Source organism: Chionomys nivalis, chromosome 4 (genome assembly GCF_950005125.1).
Source record: "Chionomys nivalis chromosome 4, mChiNiv1.1, whole genome shotgun sequence".
Classification (NCBI taxonomy): domain Eukaryota; kingdom Metazoa; phylum Chordata; class Mammalia; order Rodentia; family Cricetidae; genus Chionomys; species Chionomys nivalis.
Genome location: NC_080089.1, coordinates 44,076,937 through 44,092,427, shown reverse-complemented (window position 1 = coordinate 44,092,427; position 15,491 = coordinate 44,076,937). Strand labels below are relative to the sequence as shown.

Sequence of the window (15,491 nt, the reverse complement as noted above, 5' to 3'; positions counted from 1 at the left end):
CTTCGCTCCATGGAACTGATTATCTGGATATGAAGGGAAACGCCAAGCATTTGAGTACTAACAAGTACTAACAAGTGTCACCATTTGTGATAAAGAAACCAGTGTCCTGCACCAGGAATGAGGCAGGGAGTAGATAAGCAGGGTGGGAAGCTGCCTTCGCTCTGACTATGGGAGAGCACCTAGCAATGGGGAAGGGCTTTAACCAGAAGCATGCTGGCAGCTGGGAAACTGAGGATCACTGTTCTAGCTCATCCAGCTCCCACTGAGGGCCTCTTCCTTGTCTACAGGTAACTTGGAGCTATACCACCCGTGATGGAAATAGATTCGGGTCTCTTCCTCTTATGAAGACACTAATCCCATCATGAAGGTCCATCCCCATCACATTAGAGGTTAGGACTTCAACATTGAGGGGTGGGCGGGGACATCAACATTCAATCTATATGGATGTGTGTGTGTGTGTGTTGAGCAAGGGCAATGGGAATCGAGAAGGAACAAATTCAAATGACACTTCAGAGAAAGCAAGACAGGACAACAGGCTGGATAGCAAGAAAAAGAGTCAAGTGTTAACTGCCACTTGAACCTGATAGAGAGCAGTGCATGGCATGGGTACAGAAGGGGAAACATGGTGTGGCCAGGGCAGAGATGTTGCGGACATAGAAGATGCTGAGCATCAGCTCAATAGTGGTATTTCATTCAGAGGAAAGATATTTAAGTAGCTCTCAGGATGGGCCTGGCACTGGATTAGGGCTTAGGACTGGGCATTTTGAAGCAAGTGCTCTGTGTTCTCTGTGAGCTTGCATCGTGGGCGGATCTGTCGCCGTGGCAGAGATGAGAAGACAGGTCTGGAGAGGACTCCTGGCGATCTCCAGCCTGTGAACTCGGGGTATTCACCTAACTCGCTAGCTCTAGGAAGAGCAGGCAGCCATCCTATTGGCCTACAGTGTCTAGAACCATGCCTGAGCTCAGCATGTGCACCTCAGAGCCCAGCCAGCAGCCTCGGGGATCTTCAGACAGCCACAGCCCACAGCCAGGGGTGACATAACAGTCAAGCATTCCCTGGGACTCTGGAGTGGGCATGAGCGGGGAAGGGCAGACACAGTGCCACCTTCCTCCTTCCCCTCATAAGCAGCTCTTTAGAAGAGCAGCCCCACTCACAGACTACACTCTACACACAGTATGCGTGATGCATGTGTAGGCCGCACCTTACAGTCCTGCAACCTCTCTGCGGGAACTTACCACCCCTCAACACACAGATCCCATCTTTAGCCACTGTCCAGAATCCCCCCTAAATGCGTTCATGGAGGGCCCCAGCAACTCCTGCTTCCACAACTACCAATCCACACTCATTTCTCCAGTGCCTTCAGAGGGATTTAGGGATTTAACACTTTACCCCTCACGTCTCCAAACTGGAGTCACCACTTTCTTCTTAATTCCGATCGTCTCTACTGGTTCTCAGAATGGTTAATAACAACCCCACGCACGCAGCCAAGGGGATCTTGCAGATTTTGCCTAATGGAAAAGGGACCATTATATAGTTCCTCAGCCTGGCCTCCTTGGTGATCTTGTAGCTATCCCATCCTGCTTCTTCCATGCCTGTCCATCTGGAGTCTTCATCAGCCCTCTCTGGTACCACTTGCCATAGCCTCCTGGTCAGGTTTGTTTGTTGTTTTTTGTTTTCCCTCCAGCATCCCTTCAGCTGTCTACTGAGCTGAGGGATTGAAAATGCACATTTAAGCTTTGAATTCTACTGGCCAACGTGTACAACAACACTCAAAGCCTCTGCTCAGAAGCTTCTTCAAAACCACCCTCCTGCCTACTCCCTTTCACACCCTCACCGCTCCTCCCCTCCAGCCGTCACATCCACCTGCCTTCCCCCCAACAAACTGCGCTGCTCATGCCTCTGGCCTTCTATTCATACCAGTTCCTCAGCCCCAGAAGTTCTTCTTCCACTGTTGTTTCAAGGTTGCCCACGTGTCCTCTGCAAAGCAACCCCTGGCTGCTCAGACCCTGACTGTGCTTCCAACACGCAGCTTGTCACTACAGGGCCACCCTGGGAAGATGAAATGGGAACTGTGAAGTCTCACTTCTGGTGCCCTCCGCACCTGCAGTGGTATGAGACACCTTGTAGGTGCTGGGTGCACTCAGGTGTGTGATATAGTAACTACGCTAAGTGGAGGCGGGAAGGCTCAGACATGGAGTCCGTGACAGGCCGTAGAAGATCTGAGCCCAGGATACAAGGCTAGCAAAGAGCCAGCATAGGTAAAACAGCCACGGCTCTAGACCCTGGGATGGTGTGGAGTGTGGGAGGCAGGGCAAACACATGGCATCTCTTCACTCAGGCTGATCAATTACTACAGCAAGATCCACTAAGAGCTAACTAGCTAACACAGCAAGGTCCACTAAGATTAACCAATGACCACAACAAGACTATTGGGCTGGAGAGGCCCCAAGAGCATCCCCAGGGAAAGGAAAGACCACTTCCCTGGGTTCTAGGCATGATCTGTTCTTCGCAAATGAGTCTGTCTGGACCTGAGCCTTTTGGTCTGTCAAATGGGGATAGTCCTAAAGCTGACTATTTTCCTTAGTTCTCTGGGCCCACGACTTTCAGGCAAGGTCCTTTAGCCAGCACTCATTCCAGCTTGTTGGCCGCAGGAACTCCTCTTGATTGATCTCTGGGCCCTCTAGGCCCAGTCAATGGTAGTGCATAGTAATGAGTGCTCAATAAACTTTCAGTGCACAAATGAATGCATGAATGAATAGAACTCTTCCATTCATGTTAAGGAAGCATTTGAATGCAGGTGGAGGCAGTTCGAGAAGCATCGAGATGATTATGATTGTCATGGAAGACTGAGCAAAGCAGGTGCTTGGGAGACGTTAGTCTGAACCTAGAAGAGGGGGGGCGGGGGTAACTCTGAGTGGAAGCTCCATTTCAGGTTTGCCATCCTCTCCTCTTAGTAATGTGATTCTGTAGTTATTCCCTTCCTTCTTTCTCCACCCTACTAGGTACTGTGGGACTTAGGACTGCAGACCAAACAGGAGACATAAAGTAAGTGAATACATCCAGGAGAAAAGGCAAAGAGGCCTGCAAACATTCAGCATGCATTAACCCACTCTTTGGGCAAACATTCATCGGGTACCCACCATGCCAAACCTCCCTAGACTGTGGCAGGCAGCTAGACATGACCCTCCTGGCTGCTTCAATTCTGCATGCATGTGTATGCACACAGATACACACACACACACACACACACACACACACACAGAGAGAGAGAGAGAGAGAGAGAGAGAGAGAGAGAGAGAGAGAGAATGTCCATTCACCTCCCACCACCACCCTCAACCCAGCTTGGTGGAACCAAAGTTACCCACTGGGAAATAACTTCACAGCTGGAAGAAGCCTCAAAGCTCTCAAAGCCAAAGGCAGCCTTACATAAACAAGGTCTCTGTAGCCCAGAGAGCCTCAACCCAGTCTAGAAGGAGAAGAACTGGGCTTAGAACAGAAATCGAGAGACTTCTTCCATTTCTCATACACCCTTCTCCCAGCAGTCCTCTGCTGGTGTCTGAGAAATCCTAACCTAGGCTTCGGGGAGGAGAAGCAGAGCCCATGGCTCTGCAAGAGACAGAAGGAGAGAAACGTATGGGAGAGTGGGAAGGGCAGGGTCCACTATGGCCTCAGCCTCCAGCACAGCTTCACTTATTGTTTTGTTATTTTGCTGCTCCTCTTGGCAGACAGAACATTTTCACTTCTGGTCCCCAAGTGTGAGAATTCACCAGGCCACTGGCTTCCTGTTTTGTATCAACTTTTGCTCAAACATCACCGATTCTAGCTAGGTTTTGCTCACTAAGCAGTTTTTAAAAATAATGATACTTCCATCTGCTCCTGTTTTGGCCTTCTCAAAGCCATGGAACACTTAGGAAGGGGCACCATAGATTGTGATCTTCTAGGTTCTATCACCTGACCGTATCTACTGACCCTGGCTTGGGGCAAGGCCATGCAGACTCATAGAAGACACTAGGGAGCCGGGACGGTGGTGGTGCACGCCTTTAATCCCAGTACTCGGGAGGCAGAGGCAGGCGGATCTCTGTGAGTTAGAGGCCAGCCTGGTCTACAAGAGCTAGTTGCAGGACAGGAACCAAAAAGCTACGGAGAAACCCTGTCTCGAAAAAAAAAAAAAAAAGACACTAGGGCTTTGCTCATGTGTTAGGCGGTCCTGTGGTGGGAAAGCTCTCCCTCTGTGTGCTCCCTTCTCTAGAAACGTATCTGATCACACACACAGGGCGGGATGTGGTTGAAGGCGGGCAGGAGAAGAGGTGACAAGCATAAGCTTTAAAAAGAGCACCAGGCACGGAGCAGGCTTGGAGCAATATGCGAGATGCCTTCGAGAGACCGAGGAATTCTTTCACTCCGTGTCCTGAGAAGTTCCTGCCTATGGCCAGAAGCACACAGGGCACAACAGGGGACCTGGAAGAGACTTAAAGCCTAACTGTTTGCGGGAAGTGCTTATGAAACAGGAGAGATTAAGTCCATTTCCATAGAGACTGAATTCTCCATGGGACCTAGCCCAGTAGCTGGAGGAGTAGAGAAACTTGGATGGATGCATGCATGCATTGAAATCATGAAGCTATGAGAACCAGAAAGTATTTATAAGTAAAACCAGAAGAGAACAAGGCCTGTGAGTCTTGAAGAAGGCTCCATGATGGTGTGAGACATGAGCCAGAAGGAAGAATGGGCAGAATGTGGTGATTTGAGAAATCAAAGAAAGATTAAAAAGGAAAAGGAAAACCAGGAAGTTGGTGAGTGAGAAGCTCAGAGCTGAGATCAATTCCTGGGAGGCCTGAGCCCTGAGATCCCCAGCCATCACTGTGAGGAGTTAGTATCTCACTGGAGGGAGGAGCCAGTTTCTTGGAAGCTAGGCACCAGAGAGTAGCTGCCCCTTGACCTGATGCTCCAAGCCAGCACCCCAGGATTTAAGCAAAGTAAATTCTACTCCACCTGAGTATCTATTTCCCCAGCCTCTGTTTCCCTACCTGTGAGGCTGAAGTAAGATCGGGTACCTGGAGCCCCTGCCCTGATCAGTCTGTGCCCAACAAATGTGAGCATTTGCCTTTCAGACGCTGACTAGTTGAGGATTGATCTAGGCTTCAACCCCACCAGATCTCTGCAAGACACGAGAAAAACTGGATAGTAGTTAGAGTCCCAGATGACTGGCATCTAGGGGACCTCAGCGGCCACCTTGTAACAGCCAGCTCCTAAATCTGAGTTGACACTTTATATAGTGATTGCATCCTTTAACCATCTACTGGGCAGTGTTAGGGTGCCCAGGCCACTGGTGTAAGAGATTAGTTATTAATAGACAAGGGAAGAGTCAAGAGAACCTTCAAGAAAATAATCTTATCTTTTGCTTTCCCAGTGCTGAAATAGATGCCCAAATAAGTGTTGTGACCAGCCTTATGGCCACACAGCACCACGGGACAGAATAAGACCCAGATCTTTTTATACAATGGCCAGTCCTTACCCTGATCAGCCCTGAGGTGAGGCTGTGTCCCCGAGGCCACAGATTCTGCTCAGACTCCACTACAGCCAGTGAGTGCTGGACAGTCCTGGGCAAAGCATGCTACCTCTCTGACTCCCTCAGTCTTCCTATGTGTAAAATGGGCCAATAATAATCTCTGTGTCACAGGGTGGCCACAAGGCTCAAAATGCGAAGCATGCATGAAAATATACTGTGTAAGCCATCTGGTCATCCTCAGGCTGCTGGACATCCTTTTCCAGAATGAGGCAGCCCATTTGAAGGGTTGCTAGAGACCTCTGGCTACAAAGGCTCGTCCAGGTTGGGGAGGAAACCTGGCCATCGACAATAGAGACCAAAATGAATGATGTCTAGTCTTGAGTCCTGGGGTGAGTCTCAGTAAAGACAGGGGATGAGGGCCACAGAGTCTGGGTGTGGACAGGAGGGTTGGGGTGTGGGACAAGAGGACATTCTAGGCAGGCACAGCCCTGGGAAGGATATTGAAAAAGAGCAGGGAAGCAGAAACTGTAGCCCACAGCACAGCAGGCTCTCCAGTGGGGCACAGAAGGAAAAGGGAGGAGGCAGAAGGACTGGGGAGGCCCTAGCACAGTCAAGGATCTGACTGCCCCGTCAGTGCCCTGCCGCGCAGACCTGTTGCTTGGTTTCTAGTCCATTTCTGAGAAAGCTCGAATCTGCCCCTTCACAGCCTTCAACAAAGGACTCCTAGGGCGGAGCCACTGTTAAGGACAAAGAAAACTGCTATGCCATGGGCCTGCGGAAGTAAGGAGAGCAAGGGCACATAAAGGGAACACAGAGAGCGTCAGCAGGCTCAGAAAGAGGAAGCAGTTCTCTCTCATTTCTGCTTCTGGGCATGGGAAATACCCGCTGTTCTCCCAGCCTTCAACAGCTGTCCTTGTGTGCACCTGAAGCCACAACATCTGGGCCCAGGACTACCTGGGGCTCCAGTCTAATCATCCTTTCAAGTCTCCAGAAGTTTCTGAGTCCTGGGCATCTCCCAACAGGCCCCACAGACCTTGCCGACAGTAGCAGATATTGAGGCTGCATAACCTGTGAATTCTAAAGTGGGGTCCAGCCTGCAGAGCCAGTATCCAAGGCAGAGGGGAGCCAAAGACAACAGGCTCTCCTTTCTCCATCTCTCCCAGAAGTTCTTTGAGGAAGGGAGAGGATCCAAAGCCATGAAGGGTCCCTTTCTACATGTTTGGCGCACTATGTCCAAGCCCATCTGAGCTGGGAATAAAAGTCGTGTCCCCCCAACCCGGACCCTGGAAGGAAGCAGGAAGGACCTGTCAAGCCTGGCTCATTCCTTCCTCCACAGTCTGCTATAGGCCAGAGAGAGATTAGAGTAACAAAAAACAAAAAACACAGGAACTTCAGCAAAAATGAAGATAAGGAGAGCAAATATGGTCAGAGCTCCCCTTCCTGCCTCTGTTCTGGTCTCGGCATCCTTTAGCCTTGAACTTGGGGCCAGTTGATCCAGTGGCAGGCTTGAGCAGCCCAGGCCTCTTCAGCACAAGCAGCAACCACAGCTGCTCCGCATTCAGCCTCTCTGGATGGAATCACTTTATACCAAATACCTATTGAGACAAGTCTCCTAGCACCAGCTCCGCCTCTCTTCCAGTAGGTCACAGGTGGAGTGATGACGTATTCTACAGTCATTGTCCGTAGCTGCTTTGTTCAGCCTCAGCCAGGGGCTCCCCCACTGCTCCAGACCTCCATTGCTTTCTGCTACATGGGGTCAGCTTTACATGGGACAGAAGAGACCCAGGGATAGACCCCACCCTTTGCCTTGTGCCCATCCCAGTTCAGGGGCCTAAATAGGGAAAAGGTTTCTCATTGTTCTGGTCATATGTAGTGGGCACTGAGGTCTGTCACTAGAGGGAGAACCAATCAGAGAAAGACAGCCATGGTGGGGAAGGGTGGGAATGGCCAAACCAAACACAGAGATTGAAAGGTCAAGATAAAGACCCAAGGTCAGCCTTCAAGGAAGTTTGTCACTGATGGAAAAGTTAAAAACCATTTCTGAAATCACTCCTCTAACCACAGAACTCCCTAATGAAAATGATTGGTTCTCCAACCCCTGGTATCAACTTTACAGAATGAAATGGCAGGAGATTCCACATGACAATCTACTCTGTGGAGTCTGGGGGCTCTTCCCATTCTGGGCTGCATAAGAGAGGAGGAGGAGGGCAGGCCTGGCTATGATCCCTGAGACTCTCTCTCCTGGAATACAGGTCTTCAACCCTGGGGCACAGTTTCTTCTCCAAGTCCTCTGAGAAAACTGCTAGGGATAGTCAGGCCCATCCACAAAGGCCCAACTCTACAAGGGCTGTCAGAGGACCCAGAGAGGGCTCCTCATTTTCCATACTTAAAGCCAGGCAAGTCTTTCTGGGCCCAGGAAGACTAAAAGGAGCTCATGATGACTCAGGAGCCCTTTTCTAGCATAAAGAGAAGAGATGCTAAAAAGAAAAGATGGTTTGAGAAAGGCTTTGCTATGCCATCAATCTTGCCTAGCTCTCCCAGGAAAGAGTAGGACTGAGTGATGTGTTTGTGTTATGAGTGGTCCTTGGTGCTGGGCTTGACAGGCTGGACCCTCTTAAGAGCTTATGTAGACATCAGGCCCCACTGAGGAGTCTGCCCTCCTACTCACCTCTCCTGACCTCCAGAGGCTAGATGCATGTCTATCAGACTCTTTCATTGGAGAACTTCATGTAGCCGCCATCTGGACTGCTCATGTGGCCACTGATGGTGAAGGGTGGCCCCACTTCCAAGTCCTTCAGGTTCCTGAGACAGAGTTCCAATAAAGCGGTTGAAACTGAGAACTTGGCCTCTCCCTGGGACCTGTCTCCCTAAACTAGAACCTACAGAATAGTTCCTAGAAATGGGGCAGTCTCTAGGTCACTGACTCATTGACTTATCTTTCCAGCGAAGACTCAGCTCATCTCTCAGGGCTAGAGGAGAAGCAGGCCTGCCCTATGGCAGGGAATAAGGAGATGATGCACCCCCCAGAGGTCTTCCTAACTTCTCTTCCTCAAATCCATGACTTCCTTTGATTGTTCTTCTTTTTTGAATCCCATACTGTGTCCAATATTGTATTTTTTGCAATCAGGCTTGTCGCCAGTATTGACACTGAGATGCTTAGGGACAGAGACTATGCCAAGCCATCATTGTAGTCTTGGAAATAAATACCATAAAACTTGTTATAATAAAACTTCTCTTAATAAATAATAAACAGATGGGCAGGTAAGTGAGTGGATGGATGGATAGACGAGTAGTGTGTAGGTGAACATGGATGATACACACATGCTTGGACGCGTGCATGGATGCATATGCGCATCTATGAATGCAGAAGTACATGGATGCATGTATGGATTTGGGATGAATAGTGGGGGTTGACAGGTGAATAAGTAGAGTAGGTGCATAATGCATAGATGAATTGGTAAGTAGTGTGGGTTGATGGATAGATTGATGGCTATGTGCGTAGGTGGGTAGGTTGATGGATGGCTAGCTGAATAGTAAGTGTATGGATGAGTGAGTGGATAAGCAAGTTTGTACATGAGTAGATGGATGAATGCATGGGTGGCGTGTTCTTTGCCTGAGAGTGAATGCTGAGATGATTGCTATCATCAGGGCCTCACATGGTGCTGTCTGTAGGCATGTTTGACTATGAGAACTTTTCTAAATGGAGTAGTTCTGATTTACTTAGGAGAGAGCCAGGGAAGGGAAGCAGTAAGTTCCATTTCTGTCTCTTAATTCTTTTTTCATTATATTTAGCCCCCAGTGCTAGCCCACCCAGATCTGTCTTAGATCTACTCACCGGATCTGGTATAAGTTGAAGACAAAATTAGGCCCTGGGAAGACAAGCAGAAAAGAGTTAGGGTCTCCAGGGGAAGTGACTATTATCTCTCTGGGAACAGCTGGTGCTTCTCCCCTCACCTGCCCAAAGGGTAAACAGGCTGACCTTGGAGTGTTGGGGGGGTTCTCAAGACCCTTCACGGTCCTTCCAACAGGAGCCCTGATTACCCTAGGAAGGAAGCACTTCTAGCCTCCCTAAAAACCAGACCTAGGCTTCAGCCCAGCTCCATGTTCTCACCCTGTAATTTTCACCACATATCCCTGTCTGCTTCGGTAATGGAAGCTGAGGGGTGGTGATGTCACTCAGTTGGGAGAGTACTTTTCTTGCATATGAAAAGCCCTGGGTTTCTTCCCCAACATAGCTTAAACTAGGTGTGGTAGTGTACAGCTGCAATCCTAGCACATGGGAGGTGGAGGCAAGAAGATCAGAAGTTCAAGGTGCCCTTAGATGTATAGGTAATCCAAGGCCAGCCTGGGCTAGAGGCTATCTAAAAAAAAAAAATGTAGGCTGCAGTTGAACCTGATGGTGCTTGACTAAGTTCCCAGAACTCACTAGACTGAGTGAGGCAGGAAGATGGAGAGTTTGAGGAAAGCCTGGTATCCATATCAAGACCATATAAAAATAGGGCAAAAATAGAATAACTTCTTCATGGTGTGTAATTATAAAAATACATACCAAGGGAAAGGGCATTGGGACTTGGTAGATGCTCAATAGATGCACACTTCATGGACACAACACACAGACACAGGTGGGGGGTGAAGGGAATGACAGGGGACATGAGCAGACCCACAGACAGAGACTGACACATAAGGGAACAGCCTGGCACCCTGGCCTTCCAGGCATTGCCCTTGGTCTTGGGGAGTTCAGAAAAAAAGAAGCTGGTTGCTTTCTCCAGTGGGAGGAGCCTCCATTTCCTCAATAAAGGCCCGCCCCTCCCCATCTGAGCCCCACTTCAGCTGCTCAGACAAATCTTCAACCACTGCAACCGCCAGAGGAAATATTTTTGCATCTCGCTCTGCTGAAAGGCTTGCCACCACGCCCAACCTTGCCAGCTCATAATCTGCTCTGATGATCTACTGGTGAAGAAGGGCAAAGCAGAACTTGGGGCTGTTTGGCATGGGTGGGGCTCACTTACCATCCCAGCAGTACCCACGCTGGTACCACTTGGCCAAGCTGTAGCCGAGGATGGACACAAGCAACAGCGACAGTCCCACTCCGAGGATCATGCCCAGTGAGCTGATGGAGTCCTCACCTGCAGAGAAGCCATGCATCTTCACATACACTGCACCAAAGCCTTACCCACCTTACAACTTCCCTCCTCTTTGTCCCACTGGGATCAAAGCAAGAATCCTCCAGAAGCCTGCCAGGCTAATCTTCAGCCCAACCTGCTGTGGAGGGAATATCTGATACCTGAATTTTGAAACTGCATTCATGTGATAGCTTCAGCATGTTGATCCACAGGCTTAACACCCCTCTGGCAATGGATATTTCAGAATTGGGGGGATTCCTGAAATCATGAGCATTCTACTTAATAGAAGATGCTCTGCCTTTTTGGAGAAGAGCCTGGAAGGCTTAGCCTCAGCATGATCTTGGTGGCCAGGAGACCCCCAAGAACACAGTCCATAGGCTGCCAGGTCTCTTCTCCTTTCACAAAGCCCATGTGCCCAGTGTACCCAAAGAGCACTCTGCTTGCTCTTTGCTCTTGCACCTTCTTCCCTTTTGTGGTCTGAACTCTCTGCTAAATTTATATATTATATGTAAGGCTAAACCAAGAGCAGGAGACAAAGAGTGGTTGGAAGTGTACAGGGAAATGAGAGGACCGAGCAGAAACAGAGGAGTGGCCAGGTTCTGAGGCTGATGGTGGGTACACCACAAGGCAGCTCATCTATGCCAGGGCAGGGGAGGAAAGGCAAGCTGTTGAAATAGGATAGAGAAATAGTGTGTGCCATGTGTCCATGGCCTGAGGTCAGAGGCTCTAGGGATGTTGCCACGAGTCTGGAAAGTGTGTTTGGGAGCAGGCTAGTGCTTGAAGTCCAGCCCCATTGCCTATATAAGGTGGGAGCCCTTAGGCTCTTTACCCTTCTAGATTTCAGCAGTTCTGATGGATTATTATTATGGATTACAGTATGCAAAATGCACAGTTATTGGAACAACTAATGGGAATGTCAGGAAAAGAGGACACTTAGGATCAGACCTGGCACACACCATGTGCTCGATAGATATTAATGATATTGTTATTGTGTTATTGTTGTCATCATTATCATCATCAGGTCCATCGAATATGTAAGTGTTATCAATCTAGCACTTCACAGTTTGCTACCCAAGCCACTTTCCCAAGCTCCTTGATCGTTATTCCCAGTAAAATAGCCCAGGTTAAAGCCAGATATGGTACAACTTAGGAGGCAGAGACAGGTGGGTCTCTGTGAGTTAAATGCAAGACTGGTCTATATACTGAGTTCTAGACCAACCAGAGGTACATAATGAGAAACTGTCAAAACAAGAAAAGATGGGTTATTATTCTCCACTCCTGAAGATAAAAATGACTGTCAAATGCAGAAAGGAGGGGGGTCTCGCTTTCTAGTCATAAGTTTCAGAAGCTCAGATCCACAGAGAATGGGAAGATATTCACAGTATGGGCAGGGAGTGAGAGCAAGACTGGCCCTCTGTCTGTATTAGAAAAGAATCCATAGCCTCGGGAAAAATCAGGAGATGGAGGAAAAGTAGTTTACAAGGATGTCAGTGAGTCCCAGAGAGGGGATCCATGCTTATTTACCCAAAAATAGAATCCCAAAGAGACAGTAGGATTCCCAGATAGGATTGTGGGAACCCAGAGCTAGGCAGAACTACAAGAAGACAGTCAGAGCCCACTTAAGAACAGTGCCTGGGTAAATGGAGTCTCAGACAGCCTTAGAGAGCTGCTGTGTCCGGTCACAGCCTGGGACAGTCAACAGCTCATTATCACCAAGAGAGGCAGAGAAGTCATAGATTGCCTGCAGACCTGAAGAAGCTACGTAGAGGGGCCTGAGGACACCTCTGCAGTACTGTGCCTAACTGATGCTCAAACTGATCACCGTGCAGATCACCATGGGTGCTGGTGGGAGTTGGTGACACCAGGAACTTTTTTGTTTTGTGTTTTGTTTTTTGAGACAGGGTTTCTCTGTGCAACAGCCCTAGTTGTCCTGGAACTAGCTCTTGTAGACCAGGCTGGCCTCGAACTCACAGAGATCTGCCCGTCTCTGCCTCCCAAGTACTGGGATTAAAGGCGTGTGCCACCACCACCTGGCGACACCAGGGACTCTTCATTACTCCTCCCAGAACCCTTCAATCCCTTAGAACAAGTTGGGAACAGGAATTTCCAATGCTACTGAAGAGTCTGCCATCTGAGAAAATTAAGATTAAAATTAGACATTAGATTCTAGGAACAACAGAGTCACATTTCTGGCACATATGAATTTGTCAACTGGCATTTGTGCCTGCAGCTAATGGTCAGATAGTAAACATTACAAATGTCTCAAAAGGGATTAGCAACCATACAGAAAGGCTCGGTGGAGTGGGCTTGTGCTCTTCACTACTTCTGCAAATGTGTAAGGGCATAGCATCCACTGCCTACCCTCTTGAAGCAGAGAACAGCCCTTTTCAGACACCAAACCTCATGGCACCTTATCTTAAATATCCACGCCTTCAAAACTACAAGCAACAAATTCCCACTCCTAACAAATTAGCCAGTGTCAGCTACCAAAGGACTACAGTGGACAGAGAAACCTGTAGAAAAGCACTGAACTAGAAGTGGCCTCAGTGGGGACAAGTGCACAATCGGAGAGCCATGAGTAAACCTGTGCAAGCCCAAGACATTTCCAGTCATCCCACAAGTAGTGGATGGCATATTTCCTGCACAGCTACCCGCTTTATAGAAATAAATAGAGGAGACAGAACTCCACACCCTCATGGAGGAAACACTCCAGTGGAAGAAGACGGCCAATGAGATAAGAAAGAAAGAAAGAAAGAAAGAAAGAAAGAAAGAAAGAAAGAAAGAAAGAAAGAAAGAAAGAAAGAATTGTAGATTGATATGTGAGACAGCGGTGCACACCAGGGCAAGCACACAGAGCAGAAGAGCTAGAAAGCCCTGTGAGGGTGGAGGGGAGAGTTTGAATAATGTGCTCAGGGAAGCCTCAGGAAGGAGGAGTGGACGAGCAGATGTCCAATGGAGGTGAGAGGGAAAAAAATGCCAGGTAGACATCACGAGTGAAAAAATGTCCTCAACAGAGGAAGCAACAAATTCCAAGAGAACTGTGGCACTCTGTTTGGTGAGCAGTGCAGGAACGGAGTGGGTAGTGGGAGCCATGTTATAGTGCTTCAGACACACAGAGGGGAGCCCAAACTTCTCCCTGAGCAAACTGTGTGGTCAGTACAGGACTCTGAGCAGAGGCCATCTAAAGACAAAAGACCAAAAGCAAAAATAAAATTCCTACACTTAGGCATCCAAGACACAACTAATTGGAACCTGGTCCCACTGACACATGGTGTTGTAAATATTCGGAGCCTGACCATAAGGACCCACAGTGCACTGCAGAAGGTGCCAGTCTTGAGAAGGACAGCCTTCACCTTAAACTGTACTGCTTAACAAGCTAGTGAGATGCCCGCCTATCTAAGCAGATATAGACGGTTCACAAATGGCCTATGAAATAAGACCAGATAATCACCTCCCCCCCCCATCTACTATAGAGAAAATCTTTCTCCCTCTTGGCAATATGCTCCCCACCCCTGGAACTCACACACTGCCTTCTACCAGCATATTCCAATAAGTTCTCACTATCTTTTCATGTACTGGATAAATTATTTTTATCTCTCACGTCACCGGCCTTTCTAAACACTGTGTCATGTGATGGAGGACATGATTGACAGAGGGCTAACCCCAACTGTGAATAAAGATAGAAAGGGGTGACACCAGAGAAGGACAGTCAGGAAGCTTCTGCAGAAGCTCAGACAAGTGGTAAACACCAGAGGAAACCCAAACCAGTAACACAAAAGCAAGGTCATTGTCCTAGGTTGCTTTCTGTTGCTGTGATAGAAGATTCTGACCAAAAGAATTTTAGGTGACTAAAGAAAGGTATTTGACTTTTACTTCCAGGTCACAGTTCAACACTGAAGAAAGTTAAGCAGAAACCATGAAGGAATGTTGTGTATGAGCTCATTCGCAGATTCTGCTTAGCTTTCTTAGACACCCCAGGTCTAGGGATGCTTCCGCCCACAGTAGGCTGGTCCCACCCACATCAATCGTCAAACAAGACAATCTCTATTGATATGGCCACAAGCCAATCTGATCTGGGAGGCTCCCCCCCCCCACCCATTGAGTCTCCCACAGATGACTCTGGGCTGTTATCAGGGTGACAGGTGAAGCAAACGAGCACCGTCACCTTTGAGAGAGAGGACAGAGATTCCAGAAGCTCTTTAATAACTAAGGGCTCGTGACAAGAGCAGAGGGACCGGAGGTCATGAGTAGCACTAGTGGTGACAGCTGAAGCGGGATTTTGAAGAGTTTTATCAAAGAAAGGTGGCCAGAAATAGAAAACACTAGAAGGAAAGCATGAATAGGGTAGTCACTGGCCTGAGTTCGGAGGTGAGGGAAGGAGGTTCCAGATCTGTCTATGCCTCCTTTGCCCCACCCCAATTTGTGCCTTCTGAGATTGCTTGCAGAAACACTAGTTACTCTGATTTACTCTCTCAGTTTTTCCAGTCTGCTCATTTACTAGACATTCCTTACTTGGTCTCCTCTTTATACCCTTAAATTTTTACCATAAACTATTCCTGCTATAGCCATATAGAAAGCATGGTAAGCAACACTGCACTAACTTCTAATCGCCAAAGATCATAAAATCGCGCCATTCTTGCTTATTAGAGATCTCAAGCACAGAGCGTAATTGGTCAATGGGAGAGAACAAGGCCTGTGAGTGCTCAGCCCTCAGTGGGACGTCTTTTTCAGCCCCTCAGTCAGCCAGCTGAAGAGAATGCTGTCTTCTGGGTATGGTGTGTGTCTGTTGCTCTCATAAATTCATAGCAGCTGTGGTCACCTACATAAGACCTGGGTGGGAACCAAGGCAGCCAAAGTTCTA

General features: G+C 48.5%; 1 protein-coding gene across 1 annotated transcript; it reads right to left on the bottom strand.

Moving 5' to 3' along the window:
- Positions 1–10,652, bottom strand: Smim35 (small integral membrane protein 35). Its single transcript, XM_057768358.1, has 4 exons — positions 10,517–10,652; positions 9,343–9,376; positions 8,176–8,309; positions 1–23 (listed from the first exon to the last, which is right to left on the bottom strand). Exons 1-3 carry the CDS (start codon positions 10,650–10,652, stop codon positions 8,210–8,212), a joined length of 270 nt encoding a protein of 89 aa, XP_057624341.1. The 3' UTR covers positions 1–23; positions 8,176–8,209.
- Positions 10,653–15,491: the final 4,839 nt, after the last annotated feature.